Raw genomic sequence first — 27,022 nt, forward strand, 5'->3', positions numbered from 1 at the left:
GCAGACCTGGTGCTGCTGTTACCCTCCCACTGCCTCCACTTTGAATGTCTAGTGTATAAAATTCAAAGATGCTGTTATGAATGACAGCAATAACCAAAAACAATGGTGACCACAATACGGTGGTACAAGAGGTGCTTTGCATGCATAGGACGATGACAATAAACTCAAGTACTCCTTAACCCACTAGCCTACTACCACTACGGCAGCAATGGGTTCTCCGTTTGCAAGGAGTAAGCAATCGTTTCCAACCTGCCGACAAGCAGACTAGTGACCTAAAATGGTTCTGGTCCCCAAGGAAGCCTTTATCTATTAAGGAGCCTTCTCATGCAAAGACCAGATAGAAAACCCTGCTCCATCTGGTATAAACCATAAGGAAATCCATTATCTCACATAGCAAAGGGGTCCAGAGAAAAGGCAGCTCAAGACTGGTGAACAGAGCCATAAGCAATGTCAGAAACAGCCCCGGTTCTTTTTATCCTCCTGCTTCCACATCCTAGATATGACAGCTTTCCCCAGTCCAGCTCCTCCCTCGTGGGCTCAAGATGGCTGCAGAAGCTCCAGGCCTCTCAGGCAGAGCAAGGTCCCCTCTTCCCTATGCTGCTTCTTCACAGCAAGGAAACCTATTCCAGAAACCACCAGCAGATGTCCTCATGTATTTTTGACCCAAATTGGTCACAAACCTCTTCCTAAGCCAATCACTGATAAGAAAAATGGGGCCACTCTTCGGGCTTACACCACTGGTTCTAATTCTACACAGGGGGCATCTACCACATTCCCCGCTGCAGATATTTATTTGGCAAGCGGCAGGGGCAGCTGTTACTTAGTACAATAAAAAATCATCCTGGCCAAAATCCCAGGAGAGCCCTTGTCAAAAGCAACTGAGTAATAAGGAGTTGAGCAACATACTCCGGTTCAAATACCATACTGAACAGGCAACACTTAATACTCTCAGAATCCATTTTCTGGCTCTTTGTTATAATAATACTGAGTTTGTGCAGCCTTTAAATATCCCAGTTTACTTCTGAAAACTGGGACAAAAGAAACATTAAAAAAAAAAAGTGTGACCTTGGGTTTGAGTTGCATCTGTGCATCCTGGCTCACCCATGTTCTCTCTGCATGAGGTATGACTAGAAATTAACTTCTCTGAGCCTGGCAATTCCTGAGCTTAACCAGTAAGACTCCCAGTGCCTCCCAAGTCAAGTTACTGTGGGGATGTGAGATAGTATGTGCACAGTACCCAGCACAAGGTCTGCAGCCTGTGGGTGCGAATCATTAGAAACACTCATCAATTCACTGCAACACTTTCCAACGGAGAATGGTGTTGGAGTTCCTCTAATTCACCTACGGCTTCAATTATGTTTTGCCTTCTGTACCTTTTTATGCTATCCCGAAAGGTCTGAAAAGTTAATACATATTCCAAAAATGGCCTCAAGGTGAGTGGCTTATCACACAGAAAGCCAGGGTTTGTAACACTCTGGCCATGCCTTGCTCCCTGTCTCATTGTTTACAGACCTGCAATCTCTCAGAATCATCAGACGCTCAGCAATGACTGAGGCTCAGGGAGTGCATGAATCGGGACAGACTCACAAGCAGAATGACCAAATGTTCTGATCCCTTTGCCGAGTGGTGTTACGCATGCAGGCATGTCTGGATGGATTTACTTTCAGGAGGATCGAGATGCCGGCAGGGAAAGAATAAATCCTGTTGTGATCTAGAGACTTTGCAGGTCACCACAAGTGCACGATCTTGTTAAATATTGAGGAGCTTTAAAGCAGGTTTCCACTCTCCTAAACTTAGCCATTCCTTTTATCAAGTTGTTAAATGCAGGACATCATATATTCATGTAAAGGTTTATCGGACGTGTTCGTGCTGGCCTTTCTGGTTATACATGGCACTGGCGACAAAACTGGAGGCAGATTTTATCTTATCCTTGACTTTATGTCACTGAGACAGGCAGATTCAAAGTAGGGGTGGCTGGCGGAAGGACAGAAGAGAGAAAGTTCGGGAATGAACAGTCTCCACATCTTTTATTGACACCCAGCAAAGCACGCCGACTTCCTCAGCGTGCCCTACCTGGGGGCAGGAGGGAGAGTGCTGAAGGGCAAGGCCCGGTGGCATGGCGGCACCACTGGGCTCCCTGATTACATGGGGTCCTCATTTCCATTAGCTCTCAAACCTCTGAAGTTCTAAAGTTAAAAGAGAGAAGCTCAAACTTCTCTTTACATCACGTTCCTCACTGGAGACACTGCTATTGGCAACTGTCTGGTTCATGAAAGGCACTACCGGGCTTAAACGGGTGGCCTAACTTGCAAAAGGATTGGTGTGGTTTTTTTTAGAGGGGGGGTGGTAGGGGAGCCACCTCTAAACAATTTTACTGTGGATTAAATTCACAATAACATCTTCCGTAGGTAAAAGAATTACAATTTTTCTTAATTATTTTTATTAACAGACCATGGAATAGAAAACCCCCAAAAAATAAAAATCTGGCACAATGATCACTTTGAAATGTGTCTAGTTTTATAAACAAGAGATGTATCCCCTTTGCACACCTCCAGATCCCATACACCAATTCCAGTAAGTTCATGCTAATATTATCTCACCCTTTCTGCAATCCCAGGAACTGGCAAGAGCCAGAATTATCCACGGTAAGCAGAAGCTATTTGGGAGTGAGAATTCCTGGAGCAGAAAACTGAAAGTTGACTAAATTCTTAAATTCTTAACGTTTAGGATTAAAAGCAAGTTGCTATCTAATGGACTGCAGGCGGCAGAGCTCAGGCCCCAGTGATCAAGCAGCTGCGTTAGCAAACTCTATATAGATCTGGGTTTTTGCGATTTTTTTTTTTTTTTTTTTTTTTTTTTTTTTTTTTTTTGAGACGGAGTCTCGCTCTGTCGCCCGGGCTGGAGTGCAGTGGCCGGATCTCAGCTCACGGCAAGCTCCGCCTCCCGGGTTCACGCCATTCTCCTGCCTCAGCCTCCCGAATAGCTGGGACTACAGGCGCCAGCCACCTCGCCCGGCTAGTTTTTTGTATTTTTTTAGTAGAGATGGGTTTTCACCGTGTTAGCCAGGATGGTCTCGATCTCCTGACCTCGTGATCCACCCGCCTTGGCCTCCCAGAGTGCTGGGATTACAGGCTTGAGCCACCGCGCCTGGCGCGATTTTTTATAGTTACATTTATTGTTTGACCAATGTTACCCTCTTTAGTGTGTCTCTTATAAGATTTTCTCCAATACTCGTAAAAACTAGATGGCCCCGCTGGTCCTTTTTTGCCACGGAATTCACATGCTTCAGTGCAAGAACCCAGAAGACGGCCGGGCGCGGCGGCTCAAGCCTGTAATCCCAGCACTTTGGGAGGCCGAGACAGGGGATCACGAGGTCAGGAGATCGAGACCATCCTGGCTAACATGGTGAAACCCTGTCTCTACAAAAAAATACATAAAACTAGCCGGGCGAGGTGGCGGGCGCCTGTAGTCCCAGCTACTCGAGAGGCTGAGACAGGAGAAGGGCGTGAACCCGGGAGGCGGAACTTGCATTGAGCCCAGATCGCGCCACTGCACTCCAGCCTGGGCCACAAAGCGAGACTCCATCTCAAAAAAAAAAAAAAAAAAAAACAAGAAGACACAAAGGATCCCACAGACGAGCCCCACCTCGCAGTTCTGTATGTTGCCAGGGACGGGCATTCAACAAACTGGACTTCTTTGGGGTTTTGCACCCAAAGAGATTCTGTTTAACAAACCTCTTCAAGTCTGTAAAGAAACGGGAATGGCAAGAGGAGGTAGAGCAGCATGCGTCCTGCAGGGCTGTGCTTTCAGACCCGGACACCAGGGATGACTGAGAGAACAGACCTGGCTCCAGTCATGGGGTACAAACCTTACAAGTTCAGTCAATGGCACCAAGATCACAGAGGCACTTGCACCAGTCTGCTAACAAAATCACCTACCATCAAAACAGCCTCTACTTCTCCTTTTTTTTTTTTTCTTTCTTTTGAGATAGAGTTTCTCTCTTGTCCCCCAGGCTGGAGTGCAATGGCACGATCTTGGCTCACTTCAAGCTCCGCCTCCCCGGTTCAAGCGATTCTCCTGCCTCAACCTCCCGAGTAGCTGGGATTACAGGCGCATGCCACTATGCTCAGGACATTTTTGTATTTTTAGTAGAGACAGGGTTTCACCATGTTAGCCAGGCTGGGCTTGAACTCCTGACCTCGTGATCCACCCGCCTTGGTTTCCCAAAATGTTGGGATTACAGGCATGAGCCACGGCGCCCAGCCAACAGCCTCTATTTCAAAGCCATTTGGGGATAACGTGATGAGGAGGAGATATCCATCATGTATCCCACAAACATTATTTGCTAAATGACTTGGGCAAAAAATTAAGCTCTGTCTCCACATAGGGGCTTAAGGTAAATGCCGGGAGAACGTAAGTGTCCCACCTGAAGGCCAAACTAAGCTACAAGTGTTTGAGTGTTGCTGCATTTAGCTGCTGAATAAGGGAAAAAGAAACCAGTCACCATAGAAACTGCAGCCTCACAGTCTATCGTAAGAGAAGCCCGCATCTTCCTTACCCCTTTGGCTGTACCAGACAGAATGAGAAAGAAAAGCTTCTCTCTCTTGGCCACATTTAATCTTCTCTCCTCAGCCTTTAATCTAGGTCTCCGATGCTAAAATATAGGAGAGATTCCCTCCTAAGGGTTAAATCTATAATCACACTGACAGGTACATCATTCAAAGCTAAGAAAACACTGAAAAAAATCATTGGATGTGGAATCTTCAGTGCTACGAGCAGCGTGAACACTCTTAGTAGAGAGGGCATCCGTGAAGGGAAGGCCTTTATTTCTTTGTTTGTGTGGGGAAAAACGGCCTCACACAGCATTTCTTCTATCAGTTAGCCTTCTCTCCATGTCTGCGTCCCTTCCTTTATTAAACACTGAGAAAGAGAGAAAGCAAGATACTAAAAGAAAGCATTCCAGGTACAGTTTCAGACCCAACCAAACCAGACTCAACCCAGTGCACTGCCATGACTGCTAGTCCTTTGTTTACGGATTTCCAGGGTGCCTTTTATCCCTTATCAGTGATGTGTGTATTATCTCGATACTTATGTCAAAGACGACAGAGACTGAGCTACAGAAGGACACCAAGACACTGAGTATTTTACAGAAGTACTTAGACCAGGCACGTATTTGCTCTGTTCTGAGTCCAGATGAAGTACAAGCCTCAGTTATCGTGACTTTGGATCCCTGTAACCTCCGTGAGGTGCAGATTCTGATTAGGAACTGGTCAGGGAGGTGATAAGAGAATGGATTGGAATTAGTATCCTGGGCATACGATTCACATTAAAAACAAACTTCCCCTTGGCTTCGAATAAAATGGAAATAAGCAGGAAGCACTAGGGAGTCACTGCCCAGCCACACCTCACCTGTCAGTTACATACACTACTGAGAAGCATGACATGAAAGAGCGATCGATTCAGCAGAAAAGAATTAGCTGCCTATAAAAAAGCAGAAACCCTCGATGCCAACCGTATCCCCGGACCAGAGTTATCTCCTGCGCTTATTTCTCGAATTCCTTGTGTCTTTATTCTCTCTTTGTTTAGTTAGAAAACAGTATACAGTGGCAGGTCAGTGCCCAGATCAAACAATCTGAAAAGTCGGACACTTTAAAAAAGAGAGGAAAAAAAGCTCACATACAACATGTGTACACAACATTAAGCCTAGTCCGTGATCACTTTCAACAAGCAGCAAACCTTGACATTTCAGGTTTGTAAGCAACGGGATTTCATGGAACATGATCTTTTTTTTTTTTTTAATGCTGAGATTTTAATTGTTTATGTTTTGATTTCTTTTTTAATGCTGAGATCTCCCTCCCTCCCTCCTTCCCTCCCTCCCTCCCTTCCTTCCTTCTCTGAGATGAAGTCTCGCTCTATCACCCAGACTGGAGTACAGTGGCACGATCTCAGCTCACTGCAACCTCTGCCTCCCACAGTCAAGTGATTCTCCTGCCTCAGCCTCCCAGGTAGCTGGGATTACATGCACACGCCACCACGCCCAGCTAATTTTTGTATATTGCGCAGAGATGGGGTTTCACCATGTTGCCCAGGCTGCTCTAGAAATCCTGGGCTCAAGCAATCCTCCAGCCTGGCCTCCCAAAGTGCTGAGATTACAGGTGTGAGTCACCGCGCCTGGCCCCTGAGACGACGTCTTAATTTCAATTCCTCCCAAACATTCTTCTCAGTGCTCTCAACTTTTTTCTCTTCTTAGCAAAGAACTGAGCTGGGGTATTTTTAGCTGATTACAAAAGGGCCATCCTTAGATGTAAACTCACCATCCCATAAATGGGGCCATTCTCCTCTTAGGCTAGTCATCCCTAATATTCAGAACCACTCACAGGAGGCTTGCTTAATTTAAGTTATAGTGATGACCTCTCCTATGCTTTGATTCTTCTAAGTTAATTTTTGGACTTATTTCTTCATGAATCCCCACTGAAGAATATTTACTGAGAACTGATGATGTCCTGGGTACTGCTGAAGGCCCTGGGGATAAAGCAGTCATGAAAATACAAACTTGGCTTTCGCGGAGCCTGCGTTCTAGCTAGGGGAAGGAGGTCGTATGCAAAAAACCGTTTAAATTAAATTTTAAAAAGTCAAAGTCAAAGTGCTATATAACAATCGAGGAGATAAGCGCTGAGATCAGTGCCGAACCAGGATAGCAGGGAGAGTGCACAGAAGGGGAGATAGTGGCACAGAGCAGGGTCTTTATTTATTTATTTATTTATTTATAGAGAGAGTCTCTCTCTGTCGCCCAGGCTGGAGTGCGGCTCACTGCAACCTCCGCCTCCCGGGTTCAAGCAATTATCCTGCCTCAGCCGCCCTAGTACCTGGGATTATAGGCAAGCGCTACCACATCCGGATAATTTTTTTTTATTTTTAGTAGAAATGGCGTTTCACCATGTTGGCCAGGCTCGTCTCGAACTCCTGACCTCAGGTGATCCATCCGCCTCGGCCTCCCAAAGTGCTGGGATTACAGGTGTGAGCCACCGCACCCAGTCCAGGGTTTTCTAATTTTAAGCAGACACCCGTAGGATGTGAGGGAAGGGATTATGCAGGAATCTGGGGGTGACCTTCCAGGCAGACCAGGCATTATACAAAGGCCTGAGGCAGGAGTAAGCAGGTGTCATTGGGACAGTGGGGAGCTGGAAGGGGAACGGCAGGTACGTGAGGCCTCCAGCGTCAGGCGCCTGGACCCAGGCATCCCGCCCTGATGAGATGGCGTGCCACAGGGAGGCAGGAGCAAACGTGGGGCTCCATCTGACTTCAGTTTCAGATGGAGGAATGAAAGCGTGCAGAGAAGGGTTCACCTGGGAGGCCTGAGGCTGTGATCCTCACAGACGGGGCTCGCCTGCAAGGGGGGTCTGTGGCTGCAACCTGGAAATGTGACTGATAAAAAATAGCTTACTCCAATCTGAAACTTTTCCTAAAGATAAGAGTAGTTCGCTGTGTCTAAAATGTGTGTGCAAACAATCTGGTTTATGGTTTCCTTCTAAGAGCGGGGAATTCTGGTCTGTGCCTGGCAGAGGGTGCCTATGGGAACAGTCCCCAGAAAAAACCCGAGCACTGAATCTCTAAGGACCTGCCCTGGTAAAAGAGTATCTGGCACCTCTTGTCACAGCTGGGTGCTGTGTGACGCCTCCAGGAGGGGGCTCTGGAAGCTTCTGTCTGGTTTTCTGGACTTCACCCCATTGCTGATTCTGCTTTCTATCCTTTCACTGCAATAAACTACAACCGTGAGTGTAACGACTTCTGAATCCTGTGAGTACTTTCAGTAAATTACCAAACCTGGGGCAGACGTGGGGATCCCCCACGCAGAGGTGTGCGGTAGAGAGTGGCTACAAGGAGGATGCCAAGGGTTTGGACTCAAGTGCAGTTGTCCTTTGTTTTGTTTTTGTTTTTTTTGAGACGGAGTCTCGCTCTGTTGCCCGGGCTGGGGTGCAGTGGCGCGATCTCGGCTCACTGCAACCTCCACTTCTCAGGTTCAAGTAATTTCTGGCTAATTTTTGCATTTTTAGTAGAGACGAAGTTTCACTATGTTGGCCAGGCTGGTCTGGAACTCCTGACCTCAAGTGATCCGCCCGCCTCAGCCTCCCAAAGAACTGCAGTCATAATTCCCTGCACTCGAAGGCAAATCTCTGAGTAGCTCATTTAGAATCTCAAACACACTGAGATTTTCAGTTTTTTTTTTAAGTAACACAAAAAGGTTCCAACAATTTCCCTTTTTTAAAGGATAAAAAAAGGATCACAGATGTTAGTGACATTTCACATATGTCCCTTCCTTGCTGTTACAAGGTGTGGTCATGAGTGAAGTGAGCTGGAGAGCTTTTGTCTTCTCTGGGCTGTATTTCTATATTCCTCTAAGGAAATAATATTTTCTTTCCATTAACTAGAAAATTGGGAATTGCTGTTTCTTATTTGTAGATCTTTTTGATGGACAAATGAGTTGTCAGTGAAACTTGTACAATTTAACATTTGCAAACATGTAGGATCTCAGATGTAGAATACCATTTATAAGAACTGCTGGGAATGAAAAGTAATAGGGAGGCTTGTAAATGTCAGACACGTGACATGTTACAATTACTGATAGGTTTTTATTTTCTAGTCTCTGTTAGCCCTAGTTTTAAAACTTACCAAGCCCCCAAAAATCCTTTAGTGGTCTCTTAGTATACACTTAGTGAACGGGAAAACTGAGGCAACAAAGACATTACTGGCCAAAAGACTGAGTTTGTCCTGTAATAAACTTCATTGTTTGATGACAGAAACCAACTGACAGAAACCCGTCCTAGTAGTTCTTCGCAAAAGACAAAAATAAAAAGCTTTTATGGAAACTGGGGCGTTTTGCTCGAGTGGACATTGGGATATGTCATAAGTTAATCAAATGATGGTTTCCCGAGGCTGCAAAATTGCTCAATGTGACTAAGTCAAAGAAAGGTTTCATCTACTTTTTTATTTTTTGTCACCCAGGCTGGAGTGCGGTGGTACGATCTCGGCTCACTGCAACTTCCACCTCCCGGGTTCAAGTGATTCTTCTGCCTCAGCCTCCCGAGTAGCTGGGATTACAGGTGCCCACCACCATGCCCAGCTAATTTTTGTATTTTTAATAGAGACAGGGTTTCGCCATGTTGGCCAGGCTGATCTCAAACTCCTGACCTCAGGTGATTTGCCCACCTCGGCCTCCCAAAGTGCTGAGATTACAGGCATGAGCCACCGCACTTGGCCTTTATCTACTTTTTAAACATATCTTAAGTTGATTTTTAAAAGGAAAATTTCGTTTTGTTCCAAAAGCTGAGAATCACCCAGCTGTGTGATGCAGAGACATTAAAATCTACTGAAAGCCATGGTGATGTGCAGTGCAGTCACCTCTACAGACTTGTTATGGACAAGTTATGGACGTGGATAGTGTATGGATAGTTCTGGCAAATCTTTTAGGCCTCTAAATAATGGGGTTGGTCTTCAAGAAAAAAAAAGTCATTATTAATTTTTCAATCAAATGAGGCTTTTAATGTCCTTTGGGTTTTTTAAAACCTATTTCATCAACTGTCTATCCTTCAACTGAGTGTACATTTTGGAAATGATCTGTATTTTCCAAATAAGGAAGTCAGAATTCCCACTAAAATATGGCATCCAAAGCTATTCAGAGTGATCTCTTAAAGGTAAATAACAGTAGAAATATTAATCATGAGCTTGTTTTCACACTGTTCCTGTTTGCATTCAAGACAGAAAGGAACGCCTGCCCAAGAGCTGGATCAGACTGCACGCACAGACACCAACAGACAACCACACAGACGTGTGAACACATCTCCCAACGTGAGCAACCGCAGCATAATGGGACTCATCCCATCCAAATACCCATTTCATCTAAAGTATAAAAATAATAAAAAGAGCTGCTTGGAAATACTGCTTGTCTCCGGCCATTAATGTGCTTAGCTTTGACTTCTGTCTCGTAACAGCTGAACACTATGGCAATTTTCCATAACAACATGCATCTCAGATGACTTCACTGCTGAATTCAAACACATATTCCTTTTACCATAATGAAAGAAACCAGAAAGAAGTCTGCCTACTGAGAAACAGTGATGATCAAACAGTGATAACAGAGAAAAAAAGCAAGTGTGTGTGTGTGTGTGTGTGTGTGTGTGTGTGTGTGTGTGTGTGTGTGTCTCTTTTTGGATCCTGCAAAAAGAATACTGCTTGCTGGAACTTCTAAAAACTTGAGAGAGAAAATTTCTCTTGCTTTTTTTTGGTTTTTTCTTTTTTTGTTGTTGTTTTAATAAATGAAGCAACGGCTAAGACAGTTTGATCCTCATCTCGTGTATCCACACCATTTCTCTGAACTTTACTTCGTGTAACCAGAGGAACTCAGTAGAGAGTACCACTGTGTTATTTCTAAGATTCTGAACATACACGAAATGCGATCAGATTGGGTTGAAGAGTGTCTCCCTGCAAATTTGTACTCACCCAGAAGCTATCATGCAATCTTATTTGAAAATAGGGTCTTTGTAAATGCAATCGAGTGAAGACAAAGTTGGACGGAATTCACACAGGGCCAGTCAAATAACGGTTGTCTTGTAAGCAGAGAGAAATTTGGACAGATGTGGAGAAGGCCATGTGAACATGGAGGCAGGGAACCGAGGAAGGTGGCCACAAGGTGAGCAAAGCCCAGGACACAGGCAACCCGGGAAGCCAGAGCCGACCTCTGCTTCCACCCTGAGCCTTCGGGGAGTGTGGTCCTGCCGACACCCTGATTTCACACGCTAGTCTCCAGAAGCACAAGACAACAAATTTCTGTCATTCTAAGTCATCCAGTCCATGGGAATTTGTGACAGTAGCCTTTGCAAACATGTTCTCACACCCTCCAAATTAAACGTGTAGATTCTCACTCATTACAAAATACAGTTGAGAAACCTCCCATGTCTCTTCCATTGAACTAAGAGAAAACATTTATGAAGGTATCTCATCAGCTTTAAGAACACATAATATTCAAAGCAACTGATGTCTATTTATAAAGTGCCTAACCCCACATCCTGCCTCATGAGAGGCCCAAAAGTAATATTCAGTATCTACTCTTAAAGCACTTCTTAATTATGCACAAAATATTGAATAAGATGATAATTCTCACATAGCCTATCAAAATAATAGTCTGAATTCTCATGGGAAGAAATTAAAGTGAGGGAAGAAGGTAAGGTAATTATATTTTGGAAAATATGAACAAACTATTAAACTCTGGAATCAGGTCAACATCACATAATAGCTTTGTGCAAAGACAATAAATGTTTAATGAATTAGTTAATTTTTAATTACAAATATATTAGGATGATTAATGTGTATACCTTTTGAGTCTTAGTATTCATACCTCTAAATAAGTGTGCATATCCATTTAATCTATATGCATGAACTCAAAAATTTCAAATTCAAGCCAGGCATGGTGGCTCACACCTATAATTCCAGCACTTTGGGAGGCCGAGGTGGGTGGACTGCTTGAGTTCAGGAGTTCACGACCAGCCTGGCCAACATGGTGAAATCCTGTCTCTACTAAAAATACAAAAAAGCATTAACTGGGCCTGGTGGTGCATGCCTGTAATCCCAGCTACCTGGGACGCTGAGGCAGAAGAATCGCTTGAACCCAGGAGGCGGTGGTTGCAAGGGGCCAAGCTGAGATCATGCCACTGCATTCCAGCCTGGGTGACAGGGCAAGACTGTCTCCAAAAAAAAATGATAATAATAAAAATAAATTCAAGGAGTTGAAGACACATGTCCATGAATTCATGCATTTATTGGACAGGTATTCAATGAGTGCTACTATGGTCAAGAAAGTGTGTTTCTAAGAATGGACAAGAAAGACACAGTCCTTGCCTTTCCAGAGCTTCAAAGTTAGGTGAAAAGAGGTCGGTATTATACAAGGTGCTGCACAAATGATTAAGCATAACTGTGACAGAACAAGCTGCTGAAGGACACCAACAGAGGCTCAAGTTCATCTGGGCCAGGTCCAGGGGTCCGGGGAAGGATTCCTTTAGGGAATCTATATTTGAGAACAAAGGGGCCGGGCGCGGTGGCTCAAGTCTGTAATTCCAGCACTTTGGGAGGCCGAGGCGGGTGGATCACGAGGTCAGGAGATCGAGACCATCCTGGCTAACACGGTGAAACCCCGTCTCTACTAAAACATACAAAAAAACTAGCCGGGCGAGGAGGTGCCTGTAGTCCCAGCTACTCGGGAGGCTGAGGCAGGAGAATGGCATGAACCCGGGAGGCGGAGCTTGCAGTGAGCCGAGATCTGGCCACTGCACTCCAGCCTGGGCGACAGAGCGAGACTCCATCTTGGAAAAAAAAAAAAAAAAAAGAACAAAGGATGAGTCAGACTTTAACAGAGAGAACAAAACAGGTATGCATTAGTCTGTTTTCACATTGCTGATAAAAGATGTCCCCGAGACTGGGCGATTTACAAAAGAGGCTTATTGGACTTACAGCTCCACATGGCTGGGGAGGCCTCACAATCATAGTGGAAAATGAAAGGCATGTCTCACATGGCAGCAGACAAGAGAAGAGAGCTTGTGTAGGGAAACTCCCATTTTTAAAACCATCAGATCTCGTGAGACTTATTCACTATCACGAGAACAGCACGGGGAAGATCCACCCCCATGATTCAGTTATCTCCCACCAGGTCCCTCCCACAACATGTGGGAATTCTGGGAGCTACGAGATGAGATTTGGGTGAGGATACAAACCATATCAAGGTACAAAGGGCGTTAGAGAAACATAACAAGTGCACCTCCTGGTACAGCAAGGAGGGGCACAGAAGGAGACACTGCACAGAGGAGCGAGTGAAAAATCTCCCCAGGCTCACCATGTCCAGGAAGGATGTGGTGGCGTGATCATACCCTAGAGTCCAAACAACAAGATTCTTTTCAATGGCAGTGCCAGGTTAAAACAGCAGGCTGAAAGCCCACATTCATTTCACCTCCTCCTAAACTCTAACCAAAACTACAGTCCAGAGACTTTCTTAAAAAAAGACACAAACCTACTCAGCACACAAAGGTAAGGAAGTAAAAAAGCTGATGAAGAAGAAGCGAGTAATTTAACACATTCAGCAAAGCCAAATCCCAGGCCTTCAGCAGAAAAGCTGAGTGCCAACACAGTGACTCCTGCAGAAGCCTTGAAAGGCTCAGAAACGAGTCCCACCAGGTATGTCTGAAACTGGGAGTTCGATAGGAGTTTAAGATATAAGCATGGGGAGGTGACTGGGAAGGAGAGGCCATTAGACCCCTCCACAGTCTCCCTGATCCCTGTCTCAGCCTTCTCTGAAGAGGCTGGGATAGGAACCAATACTGCAGGCCAGCACCTCAGCCCTCTTCTCCCCACGTGGCTCCTGGCAGTCAGACCTGGAGCCCCAGGTGGGACACTGGGAGACTGAAAATCTCTCCCTTGGAAACCAGTCACAGAGGAAATACTACAGCACAAGCAGCAGCCCACAAGCCACCCTCCAGGGACTGACCACCACATTCTAATCCCCCCCTCCCTCTTTTCTTTATATGAGACAGAGTCTTGCTCTGTTGCCCAGGCTGGAGTGCAGTGGTACAATCTCAGCTCACTGCAACCTCTGCCTCCCAGATTCAAGCAATTCTCCTACCTCAGCCTCCTGATTAGCTGGGATTACAGATGCATGCCACCATGCCTGGCTAATTTTTTCATATTTTTAGTAGAGACAGGGTTTCATCATGTTGGCCAGGCTGGTCTCGAACACCTGACCTCAAATGATCTGCCCGCCTCGGCCTCCCAAAGTGCTGCGATTACAGATGTGAGCCACCAATGCCCCAGCCAAAACCTCTGATTCTTGAGACAAATGATAGCTCACCTAAAATTCTACACCCACACAAACTATCAATAAAGTATGGATAAGATAGACCTTCTTAGCCACTTTTAGTGAGAAGGAAATGTAGACAGCATTTTATCATCTTTGCAACCTATGGACAGAATGCCGAAGTCAGCCAGACCAAGATTGTTAACAATATTCAGCTGATTTTGACTACACTAAAGAGATTCCTGAGTTGAGTCCTAAGCTGCCTGGACAAGATGAGAACATTCATCTCACTGCAGGGAAACACTGAACTTCAGCCTGCTCCTGAGAGCTAAGCTGTAAAATCAGAAAACAAGAAGCAACCGACCCCTGCCCACATTTCTAAGGGATGTGACCTCCAGTACCGAGAGTTCATGCTACAACATCAGTAGAAGCAAGTGTGGGAACCCCTCATCTTCTTAAGATTAGCTCACAGACCAGGTACAGTTGTTCACACCTGTTATCCCTGCACTTCAGGAAGCCGAGGCAGGAGGATCACTTGAGCCCAGGAGTTTGAGACCAGCCTGGGCAACATAGTGAGATCCCATCTGTACAAAAAAAAAAAAATCTAAAAATTAGCTGATATGGCTTGGCTGTGTCCCCACCCGAATCTCATTTTGAATTGTAGTTCCCATAATCCCCACATGTCATGGGGATGCAATTGAATCATGGGGGCGGTTTCCCCCATGCTATTCTCCTGATAGTGAGTAAGCTCTCATGAGACCTGATGATTTTATAAAGGCCTTCCCCTTCGTTCAGCTCTTATTCTCCTTCCTGCTGCCATGTGAAAAAGGAGGTGTTTGTTTCCCCTTTTGCCATGATTGTAAGTTTCTGAGGCCTTCCCAGCCTTGCTGAACTGTGAGTCAATTAAACCTCTTTCCTTTATAAATTACCCAATCTCAGGAATGTGTTCGCTAACAGCGTGAGAACAAACTAATACATTAGCTAGGTGTGCTGGTGCATGCCTGTGGTTCTAGCTACTTGGGAGGCTGAGACAGGAGGATGGCTTGAGCCTGGGAGCTTGACACTACAGCGAGCTATGGTCACCCCACCCCCGCTGCACTCCAGCCTGGGTGGCAGAGTGGCACCCTTTCTCCAAAAAAAAAAAAAAAAAAAAAAAAAGATTAGCTCACGACTTCACCTACTGAATCCTCATCTACTCTGAGGAAAAGCAAAGCCAGTTTGGTGCCCAGACCACATCCAGCTTTCTTCCCTCTTCGGAGCAGGGAAAGGGCCCTCTCTGAACAATGAGGACGGTACCCACTTCCCGTCCTATCAACAGGACTGAGCATCCCACTTAGGGAAGCATACGCAGGCAGGAACACCACAAAGAGAGGCACGGGCAGGACCCGCACAGCTGTGGGATCCTGGGTGCCCCGGCCCCACAGGGAGGCAGGCCTGGGGCTGTGGCAGGGGCTTTGCTGGCCTGGCAGGTCTGAGGCTTAGACCAGAGGGTGGGCATCTGTATTCTTCCGCTGGTTCCCTCCTTCAACTCCTCCCGTGTGTGTATAAGGTACTTCAAAATAAAATTTATTTTTTCAAGGGTGAAGGATGTGACTGGATTTGATTCACATTCGAATATGACCGAGGCCACGGTGAAGACAAAGGGGCGGGGGTGACAAGGGCAGGCTGGCTCTGGTGTGGGTGGCAGAGCTGAGAGGTCCAACATTAAAGGCTGTTTCTCTTGATCCTTTTTGTATGGGCAGGACAGTATGAAAAGAAGGAAGAAGAAAAGGGAGAGAAGAGGGAAGGAGAGGAAGAGAAAGACAAAGAGGAGGAGAGAGAAGGATTTGGTCAGTGAGGCAAAAAATAACAACAATGCCCACCATAACTGTCAGCCTCACTGTCAGTCAATATCATGCTAACAGTGTATTATATTTACACTGTTCCTCCAGTACAGGAGCCCCCAAACACTGTAAAAATCATCACTCAGTTAACATCAGGACATAATTACATGGCTAAGTTGAGGAGGAAGTCTTAATAGCCCAATTTTACAAGCAGGGGAAGTACTGAACGAAAGGGTCAATGACTAGCCATGACTGCTTAAAAGGCTGAGTGAGGACTCGGGTGTCCATAAAATCCAGGAAGCCCACGTCCCCTACTAAATCCTTAAACTCCTGCTGTATGGGGTGTCCAACCACCACATTAAGTACATCTTCTATATGAAACTTCTATGACTCTGCAGACCCCAGGGCTGGGAAGCAACTGGATGTCTGCCCATCACAACCACATTGAGAACTGTCCAAGGATGCCAATGGTGCTGGGTCACCACCCACACTCGTTGGGCTTGTTTTATGATTTCCTTGGATGAACCTGAATGGACCATCCTTGTCCAGAACCAATATTCTATTTCACGTAAGTGTGAAGTCTAATTTTTGAAGTGTAAAGAACTTGGTGGCCGTTTTGGTGGAGATGCATTTCACAAGCCCTTCATTTTCGTGTGAGCACCCAGTGGAAGGCCTAGTACTTAGCAGAACCTCGGGACATTAAGAAAATTGAACCACCACAAGATGCATCATTTTCTGTCATTTTTACTAAACGTCAAAATTAGACTTGCTATATTTCCTTTTGTTTCTGTTGCAGGAAGTGAGGGGGTGAAAATATTTCCATAACAATACACTACAAAGAAAAACAGTAAACCTAAACAATTTTAATCAGCATCTTATAATACGGGCCATTATGAAGATTATTTTTTTAAAAAGCAACATGAAACAGACAAAACCTTAAGCATTTAAAATGTAAACTGGTTAAGAAGGTGCCTTTTTCAAGTGGAAAAGGATTTGGTATGGAAAACATTTTTTAATTTTTTTTTGGAGATTGAGTCTCGTTCTGTTGCCAGGCTGTAGTGCAATGGTGCGATCTCAGCTCACTGTAACCTCCGCCTCCCTGGTTCAAGTGATTCTCCTGCCTCACACTCCCAAGTAGCTGGGGTTACATGCGCACACCACACGCCTGGCTTATTTTTGTATTTTTAGTAGAGAGGGGGTTTCACCATGTTGGCCAGGATGGTCTCGATCTCCTGACGTCAGGATCCGCCCACCTTGACCTCTCAAAATGCTGAGACTACAGGCGTGAGTCACCGCACCCGGCGGGAAAACTTGGTAGATGGTTTTATTCTCAAAAAGAGTAGATACATTGCTAAGAATCAACATCTTACCTTAAATACTTCCATTGGAAGAGGAAATTTGGCAGCATCAATAAGGGATTTTTCCAGAGTACATTTCCATTCAGTGGCCATCTTCAAAGGATAGATTTCTGTATCAACAGCAAATCACAGAAGAGTTGAAGGACTAACACGTTCTGCCGGGTGGCCCTTTCCTGCATGTTAATTCCCAAGCTTTCCTGATACCTCAGCGCGGTCAGTGACCGTGAGTGTTCACACCCCCTACCCGCCATGAGCACCTGCTGAAAGAACTTTCTGAAATTAAATAGCAACTTGGGATTCTGCTGTCAGAAATGAAGAATAAACTTAATAGACCTCTTCTTCAGGGAACATCTGTATGCATTTAGTTGGCATTCTGTAAGTAATTTAATGGTATTAATCACATTAGCAAAAACCTTCAGTCATCCGTGGGTCAAAATTCCACATATCACCTAGGAAAGCAATGCCCAGTGATGAGGAACTTTTTATCTGATACATTTCTAAACTACAAACGACTCTAGTCTGGCATTTGCGGTTATTACAACATATTTTTTCACTAAATCTCTAAGCTCTCATCTGCTAAAAATAGTCCCTGTAAGTCAGAAAATTATTAAAAGGTAAATTAAAATTTACCAACCAAGTTTAATATTTACACTTGAAATGTTGCTTAACACACCGCATGTTGCCCATATTTTTCCCCAGGCAGGTGGGAGGGGGGGCAAGATTTACAGATGGAGGTTACAGAGTCTGAATGCAAAATTAAAAAGAAAAAAAAAAAAAACTTTGAGCACTGTTTTTACCTATTGCTGAAACTGCAGGAGAATTTTATGGCCTGATCTCAACAGATTTAAGACCTTATCAAAACAGGATTTGCAGAAGCCCTCACTGGAAGTAGGGCATGTTTATGCCTTCACTATATCACCCCAGGCTACTTCAGACAGACGCTTAGGATATGAATACGAAATTAAGCACAGTTAAAAGTCAACATTAGACCTTTGGGACTATATTTTTAATTTCTTGCATGTCTGCTTTTTAGCATGAAGCCATCTATTTTGATCCTCATCGCTTTTGAACTCACCTTGAGCTTTAAGCCCCCGTTTCAGCAGTTTATTCAGTCATAATTACGCTACGTATGAGATCCTGCCAGAACTAGCCAAGCCATCAGTGCACCGCCCGAAGTCATTGTTACTTACACAAAGACACACAAAGGGTAATTCACAACCACACATCCTCTGCGTGTGTGCATTGTCTATAATCCTTTCTAGTGTTTCCTGTCTGCTGAACTTTTTTTTCCCCTGGTTTGGCCTTTCTAAATTCTTCTTAGTTAGTTAACTAACGTAATTGAGAACACTCAGTGGGGTCTCAACACACACTTCTGCGGAGACTGAAAGAACGGGGCCTCTGATGTCCACAGTGAGAAGGGGGTGCTCAGGAAGACACTGCTTATCACAGGGCCCCCAAAAGCAGGCACAGGGACCAGTTCACAGAGCCCCCTGCAAGCTGCTCCATGAGGGCGAGCGGGACACCTGTGCACTCGGGCAAGCTCATGGGCACTGAATCCAAACCACAGAGAAACAGGAGGCCACTCAGCAGAGCCCGGGGAGCAAAGCCCTGAGGACACCAATGCAGGAGCAGGAGAGAAACTGCCAACAACAGACTGGAGCTCCTGACGGGACAGGGACCATGAACACACGGCTGCTTCCAGCAAGCCGGGTAGTCAGACAGAGAGTTCAACCTGGGCACGGTAGGAAAAGGACCAGCTCACAGAAAACAATGGGGATTTCCAAAGCCTGCACCAAAGAAAGAATCTGAAGACTCAACAGGTACAGAAAAGGAAAGCGTGATCTACCTGGGTGGCACCTTTGGCCTCTTGCTTTGGAATTAGGACTCGTTATACCCTTGACCCTTGATGGTGGTCTCCGAGTGCGGGAGGGATGCCCTGAGACAGAGGAGAGGGTAAAAGAATGGTCAAACAACACCCTCATTGAGAGGCCGAGGCAGGTGGATCACTTGAGGTCAGGAGATCGAGACCAGCCAAGCCAACATGGTGAAATCCCACCTCTAATTAAAAAAAAAAAAAAATACAAAACAAAACAAAAATTAGCCAGTGTGGTGGTGCGCACCTGTAATCCCAGCTACTCGGGAGGCTGAGGCAGGAGAATCGCTTGAGCCCGGGAGGCAGACATGGCAGTGAGCCAAGATTGTGCCACTGCATTCCAGCCTGGGTGAGACTTTGTCTCCAAAAAAAAAAAAAAAAAAACCTTAAGTCCAGGAGGAATGGAAATCCAACATGACCAGGGTTAGATCTAAGCTATGAGAACTCATGGAGGGGATGCCCCGGCCCCAGTGGGGTTGCCTGCACGCTGGCCCAGGAAGGTGGACCAACCAAGTAATCTCTGAAAAAATGAACTCCTCTGTCCACAGGATGCCATCTCTCCTCCTCATCAGAGACAAAGGTAACAAGAAGCCCAGGTGCCAGGTGGGCTCTGCCTCTGTCCTACAACCTGAAGATTCTCTGTTTTCTTTCTGATGGTGTTAAATCCTGGAATGAATCCAGCCCACAGCAAGGCAGATTTCTTTCATGACAAGGTGAAAATCAGCTGCAGTTTTGACAGCCTGACACAACCGGCAGAGAACAACAGTCCCCGTGTGCATTCTGTGAGATGGAGGCACGCTGGTCATACTGGCAAATTAACGGACAATAAATAGTACCATTCAAAGAACATTGACCATTTTCTTAAAATGATCATGTTGCAGGTAACTGAATAAAGTACATCATGCCAGTTTCTGTTTCTGGGAAGGTCGTGAGCAATTAAAACATGTCCCTATTCCTCTGAAACTAGAAGCCTACGAGAAAAACGAGGCAATCTCCTTTTGTGCAAGGGTTTGGTGGGGCATTTCCTATTAAGTGCCACAGGAAGCAGGAATGCATAACATAATCATCAGTAAACAAAGGCCTATAGAAACAACCCTTCTTTTATCCACCTCCCTCCAAAAAACTTCTGTATCTTCCTGCTCCTCCAGATCCTACCCAGTGAAGAAAGATGAGTCTACGTTGTTAAGAGATAGTAAACGTCAAAGAAAAGTGTTATGGACTAAATGTTTGTGTCTCCCCAAACTTCTTACTTGAAGCCCTAACCCCAAAGGGATGCCTTTGGGAGATTAGAGTTAGATAGGGTCATGAGGGTGGGGCCCTTAAACGAGATCTGTGTCCTTAAAAGAAGAGACACCAGAGTTCTTTCTTGATCTACTATGTGAGGACACAGTCAGAAGGCGGCTGTCTGCAAACCAGGAAGCGAGCCCTCCCTGGACCTCAACTACACTGGTACCCTGATCTCACACTTCCAGCCTCCACATCTCTGAGAAGTAAATGTTTGTTGTTTTAAACCACAAAGGCTGTGGCATTTAGTTATGGCAGCTTGAACAGATTAATATAGTCCAGCTCACTTTTGGACTAAGTAACAGTTCAGGCAGGAAGTATTTAAGTTGGATTCAGAAACTCCCTGACTCCAAGAACTATCTAAAACAAGCACTAAAACAAAAAAAAAAGGGGGGGGGGGGGGGAGTGGGGGTGGATAAAATAATTTTGAAGGAAAAAAACAAGGGAATAAATTGTAGATATAGAGAAGAAAAAAACCTCAAAAAGTTTTATCTCCTTAGCATCTGCAAGAATATCTAAAAGTCTATCTTATTTTCTAAACATCCCGAAATAGGAGAGCAGTGGGCTTCTTAAATGACCCTAACCTTAATGACCTACTTACCCTCCTTAACCTTAAGACTGTGATCACAGATTAAATGTCTAGAAAAGGCCAATCTCTTGATATACATTACACCACTCAGCAGCCCAGCAAGATATCCTTATCCCCATTGTACAGGGTAAGGCGGCTTCTTTCCCCTCCTCCTTCCCCAAGCGCCAGAATGCTATTTCCTCTGATTCAGGGCAGAAAGAGAAAGGCTCAATGGCCCTATGTTTCTCAGAGGTGGAGACTATAAAATCTAGTCTCTTTTCCCAGGTTTTTGAAGGCTAACTTCGTAGCTACTTTCTATGACCCATTTCTCTTCTATGTTGCTGAACAGTTGAGAAATCTGTGCCCTCTGAAGAGTAAAATGAGGGCCACGAGGAGAGGCTCATGCCTGTAATCCCAGCACTTTGGGAGGCTGAGGTGGGCCGATCATCTGAGCTCAGGAGTTCAAGCCCAGCCTGAGCAACATAGTGAGATCCCATCTCTACAAAATAAGAAATTAAAAAAATTAGCCAGGGATGGTGGCCCATGCCTGTAGTTCTGGCCACTTGGGAAGCTGGGATGGGAAGGTCACTTGAGCCTGGGAGGTTGAGGCTGCAGTGAGCTGAGATCATGCCACTGCACTCCAGCCTGGGAGACAGAGCGAGACCCTGCTTCGAAAATAAATAAATAAATAAATGTCAGTAAAACTAAAGGATGATTATTTTGAACAATGGTGGTGGTGCTGGGAGCGCACAGCAGACAGTCCTGGCAGCAGGGAAGAGTTCGTGGGGAATGTGCTCATCTCCCCTGCACACCCCCCTCCCACTGGACTTCTCCGCATCAGTCACGGAAGCAGAACACTTTCCAGTGACTTCATGGTGTTTGGGAAAACGACAAAATCAGCCTAGTATTTTCCATGCAAGTATGAAGTTTTATTCTCACCTAGATTCCAGTTAAGGAAGTGGTGCTACCACATAAGTTACACAAGTCACCGTGGGACTTGAAATCAATTTCTACAAATCCAAAGTACTAGAATCTGTCCCCATGAGCACAACAGGGGTAGTAACAGCCTCGCTTCCCGGGGATGCTGTTCTGCTGAATGAGGCAGCAGAATCCAGTTTCCATCTTGAAACCACTGGATCTGAGGAACTCAAAACTCACACTTTGAGTGTCCTGTCACTTTTTAGTTCTTCTTCCTGTACGTAACCTTTCCTGCTGGTGATTTAAATACTGGGGAAGTAAGTTCTTGAGGATGAATGGCTTTTCCAGAATCTTCTTTTTTTTTTTTTTTTTTTTTTTCTTTTCACAGGGTCTCACTCTGTCACCCAGGCTGGAGTGCAGTGGAGCAATGTTGGCTCACTGCAGCCTCCACTCCCGGGATCAAGCGATCCTCCCACCTCAGCCCCCTAAGTAGCTGGGACTACAGGTGCACACCACCGTGCCCAGCCAGGTTTTTCTATTTTTTGTAGAGGCGGGGTTTCACCATGCTTCCCCAGCTGGTCTCAAACTCCTGAGCTCAGGCATGAGCCATCGTGCCCTGCCTGTTCCAGAATCTTCAGGGGCCCCCAAGAACTCTCCAGTTAAATGAACAACTAATCTCCAGAAAATGCTACGACAAGTAAACACAATTTAATCATATATTATAAAGACCCCAAATTATCGAAAGAGGGAGACGGCTCATAAGCGAATATTTCCTAAGTTTCCACGGAGGCACATTCCATTGCCGCTTGTGAGCGTGAGTCCCATAACTTCCCAGGAAAGAAACATCACAGAGAACATAAGAAGCCACTAGCCATCCTTTGCTTTGCTATAAATTTGTACGCTGGCAAGTAGATATTGCTCCTAAAATTTATAAAGCAATTAGGTACTCAGCAGAGATTTATACACACAACTTTACGCACAAAGTAAATTTCTCCTGCTGGGTTATGAATCCCAGGGCAAACCCGGGCTTACATCCTTCCTCACAACATGACAGGCTCTTTGTTTGTCATCAGAGTCAAAAATTACTCAGGATAGAGATGGAGGTGTTGGCTGCTTCTCAACGTTTTGACGGCAATAATACTAATAAAATGCCACGTTACGCGTCTCTATGCCTGTCAAACTTAACGCAAATGCAAACACACGGGACGCAGGACCAGGAAGTGTTTTCAATTAAAGCCTTCGAGTGACAGAAAAGACAAATACAACTCCTCTCCTTCATCTACTCAAGACTAATATCGGCAACTAATACGGGAGGAAATTCTCTGGTGATTTTAATAAAGCAAAGAGCCACGTCCTTACTCCAAATATACCTACAAAACTCACCGGAATGAAGATTACCAATTTCTGAAAAAATATGTATTTCTTCCTTGGCATCTCTAATTCTACAAGAATCCAATATTTCTGTTCTGAGGTTTCCCATTCAAAGACTGACAAGAGGAAGCAGCAGGGGGAGTGGGGTGGAAGGGGCCCGGGCCAGCACCTGGGAATCTGAATTTCACTGCCTGTCCCCTAAAACGGGGACCTTGGACAACTAGCTGAACTCCAGTCTCAACTTTCTCTGCTGTGAAACAAAATTCACAACAAACATGCAGCACTTTTTTAGAATCAAAATAAACAATGTACCAGATGTAAAATCACCAGGCACATAGTAAACATTCAAGAATGCTTATTTTGTAAATACTGAGATTTTTAACTAGGTAGGTATAACATAGACCGTAAGGCACGATTCTTCCCAATTAAGCCTCTGCAAAGCCATCTGACGGTGCATTTGAAGCTAACTAAAATCTTACATGCCAGGAGAAAACATGATGATCTATCTACTCAGTGCTGTTTCATGGTCAGACTGGATTGTGGTTTGGATATTTAGACGGATGGATGGATGAATGGATGGACGGATAAACAGATGAATGCTGAATGAATAGGTGGATAAACAGATGAATGCTGGATGAATAGGTGGATAAATGGATGGTTGGATAAAATACATGAATGCTGGATGAATAGGTGGATAAATGGATGGTTGGATAAAATACATGAATGCTGGATGAATAGGTGGATAAACAGATGAATGCTGGATGAATAGGTGGATAAACAGATGGTTGGATAAAATAGATGAATGCTGGATGAACAGGTGGATGAATGGATGGATGAATGGATAAATAGATAAATGGAAAGATGGGTGGATGAGTAGGTGGATGGACTGGTGAATGGACAGAGAGATGGGTACACAGATGGACAGAGATTTTCAAACCTACTTACAAGACTATCAAAATTCCTAAAGAAAAACATGGAGAATATGCTCAAGTCCCAATCTACTATGTCTTTCCTTTCTGAACCAGTGATTCCCAAGGAACTAGATCAACTTCCCTAAGGCCCCCAACATTGCTTTCTCCTTTGAGAACACTATTGATTGAGGTCTTAGGTTATAGTCTCTACGGAAAGCATTGTGAAGTTAAAGTGCTTAATATTCACATACTCAGATATAAAAGGTACCAGAGAGCTCAAACATTTTCTAGAAACACACCCAGGAAAACATCACATCTTTTTCTAAAATACTTTACAGCAGCAAAAGCTTTGGTCCTTACCTGAAGGTGGGTCCATTCTGTATTTATTCTCTTGACACCAACCAACTGGTCGAAGTCTGTAATCCAAGTAAAACAACCACTGGTCATAGGATTCAGTGTCCTCCAATCCCACATAGCGAAGGCGTAATCTTCCTCCAACATTTTCAATCACACTAACTATCCAGTACTGAAAAGGGCTCTGGGAATCCTGAAGTTCTATTAAGGAACCAACTGTAATGAGGTCTATAGGGCCTTTCCCTCGCAGAGGCTGTTTAAACAGAAGCAAAACTCCTTATTTTAAACTTTATTTTAAGGTTCTCATGGAAACAGATGACAGCAGAAGATAATATTTTTTCACACCATCATCCAAGGTACTGGTGAACAGTCTGGCGTTCCCTCCACCCCATCCTTGCCCAGCCCATGCCCCGCCCCTTCCCTTTCCTCCCTCCCACACATCCATGTACCCCATTCCATATCCAACAACAAAAAAATCACAAGTCAATAGAAAATAACAGTTTATGCTAAGTTCTCACCAAACAAATCACCCTTCCCAGATAAAATTGCTTTTGTTAACAATCAGTATGCTTTCAAGAAGAGTTCTACCCAAATTTGCCTGGATCTAGAGAACATGTGGTAGCCAACGGTCTACTTTTACAATAGACAGATATTTCTAATATGGAGCATTCAATTTACACCATGACTCTTTCCCAGACATTCATCTTACTCTACTGGCCGCTACTCTGATGACCAAGATGCTCTCATACTTTGATTATGTAATGAAGGCACGAGTGTGTGTTGATAACATGTCGAACACACAGTAATGATCAGCTAAATTAGACTACTATGTAAAATTATTTCTACACTTAACCTGATAATTGGTTGAGATAATTTATAATTACTGCCCCTTGTAAGAAACCTTCTTAGCATATGATAGCATATGAAAAGGGTGTTTGTTCAGCCAGCTTTGAAGGCAAATATGTTTTAGAAAATTAACATAGTGAGACAATTTGTCCTTTTTGAAAGGATGAACTATCATCATTTTGATTTGTTAATGAACAATTAAAACAGTAGCTCTAAAGATATATAACAAATACATCAGGCAAAATCTTTACAAAATAAAACCCATTAACTATATTAGACAATGACATTCTAAAGTGTCAATATCATTTACGAAAAGAGGGAAAGTTTACGGTTAAGAGAATATGATACTGTCAAAATCCACACCTGATTAGAGAATATGATACTGTCAAAATCCACACCTTATTACTTATTACTTGTTGTTCACTAAGTTTTCCCCTTTTTAGGGGCATTCTTAAGAAAAACAGACTAGGTAATTCAATAATTACTTATGACGCAGTGCCTTTCTCTTCCTGTTCTATTATATAAATATAAATACTAAAATGTTTCATCATAAAATTATTTTCAAATAAACCATCAAGATTTCAGATTAAACTATTTCTTTTCTTCAATACATTAAAATTTCCTTGGCTACACTGAAATACGATCTGCCATTCCTCCTCTTGTTTTTACAAGAGAAGTTAATTCAATTATTGGTTAATGTGTGTATGTTCAAATCTTGGGGTTATGCATCCGAAATAGAACATTTAACGGAACCACTTATCAACGTACTCCAAGAGACTATATTAGCACATACATAATCTTGTCACCTGTTCAAAACAGTTATTCTACAGGATTTGATTTACATTCACTCATATAGGAAAGAGGCTTAAAGATATAGGACAGTAGGAAGACGTCCTGGCATATCGTGATTTAAAAATTGGATTCGCATAGAGCGAATTTTTCCATTTGCTGATTGCATCACAGGGGAGGTTTCAGCAATGCCTTTCAAATCAGTCACCTAAGTTATTCAGGACAAAATAGGAGGGGAGGCTATTCGGATGTCAGTGTCTGCGGAAAGCACGAATCTGCTGAAGGATATATGCAAAGGTGCTGTCAGGTCTGAGCTCACGTAACTGGGGTGCTTCAGAGATACATTAGATGTATAACAACAATACATACACCTTCCAGGAGGTTGGCGGGCGCTGTCCTCGAACCGGTCAAGTCACGTATGAGAAATTCTGTCCAGTCTGTATACTTCTCTTTGATTGCTGGCAAGACAAAGGAGAAAAAAAAAAAAAACATTTCAACACAGCAGCTAAGTATCCAATCAACTTAAAATCACAGCAGTTTTCTCTATGTAGGTTTGATTTCAATGTTTTTCTTAACCTTCATCACCAAGCTTAAGTCAATACTAAACCTTCATCACCATGCTTAAGTAAATACTAAAATTGAGACCGAAAATGTGTCTCTAAGTAGTGACTTGACACGTACCACATGCCTGGGCACCAAGGAGATGAAAGAATCCGAAGTCTTACAACCTATTTAGAAACTTTTCACAGATCACAAAGAAATGCTAAAGTATACAATTCAGGAGGTTCCAAGAAGAGAGAGAGCAGTGAGGCTAGGGAAATCAGAGAAAGGCTTTCCAGGTTGGAGAATCAAAGCAGGCCCTGAGTTAACATAAAAGGTTTATACAGTTGCAGAAGAGGAAGGAATCTGCAGACAGAGAAATGGGCACAAAATAACAAGAGGGGTGGACTGAAGGTGAAATGGAGAAACAGAGAAACGGGGAAAATAAGTAGTCCCCTCCATATCCATGGGTTCCCCATCCCTGGGTTCAATTCAACCGAACATCAAAAACACATGGGAAAAAATGCATCTTTACTGAACATGTACACTTTTT

The 27,022-nt window shown here is 44.2% G+C and overlaps 1 protein-coding gene across 3 annotated transcripts in view; it reads right to left on the reverse strand.

Moving 5' to 3' along the window:
* SFMBT2 (Scm like with four mbt domains 2) overlaps positions 1-27,022 on the reverse strand; it is a 251,505-nt gene that overhangs the window by 101,516 nt on the left and 122,967 nt on the right. For 2 of the 3 annotated variants that reach the window (XM_050804608.1, XM_050804607.1), the window contains exons 5-7: positions 26,299-26,387; positions 24,301-24,547; positions 17,028-17,125 (exon numbers count right to left, since the gene is read on the reverse strand). In XM_050804608.1, coding sequence (XP_050660565.1) covers positions 17,028-17,125; positions 24,301-24,547; positions 26,299-26,387 — 434 coding nt within the window. The remainder of the gene's footprint in view (positions 1-17,027; positions 17,126-24,300; positions 24,548-26,298; positions 26,388-27,022) is intronic. The other variant, XM_050804609.1, reaches the window with a different exon arrangement.

This window comes from Macaca thibetana, chromosome 9 (genome assembly GCF_024542745.1).
Source record: "Macaca thibetana thibetana isolate TM-01 chromosome 9, ASM2454274v1, whole genome shotgun sequence".
Lineage (NCBI taxonomy): Eukaryota > Metazoa > Chordata > Mammalia > Primates > Cercopithecidae > Macaca > Macaca thibetana.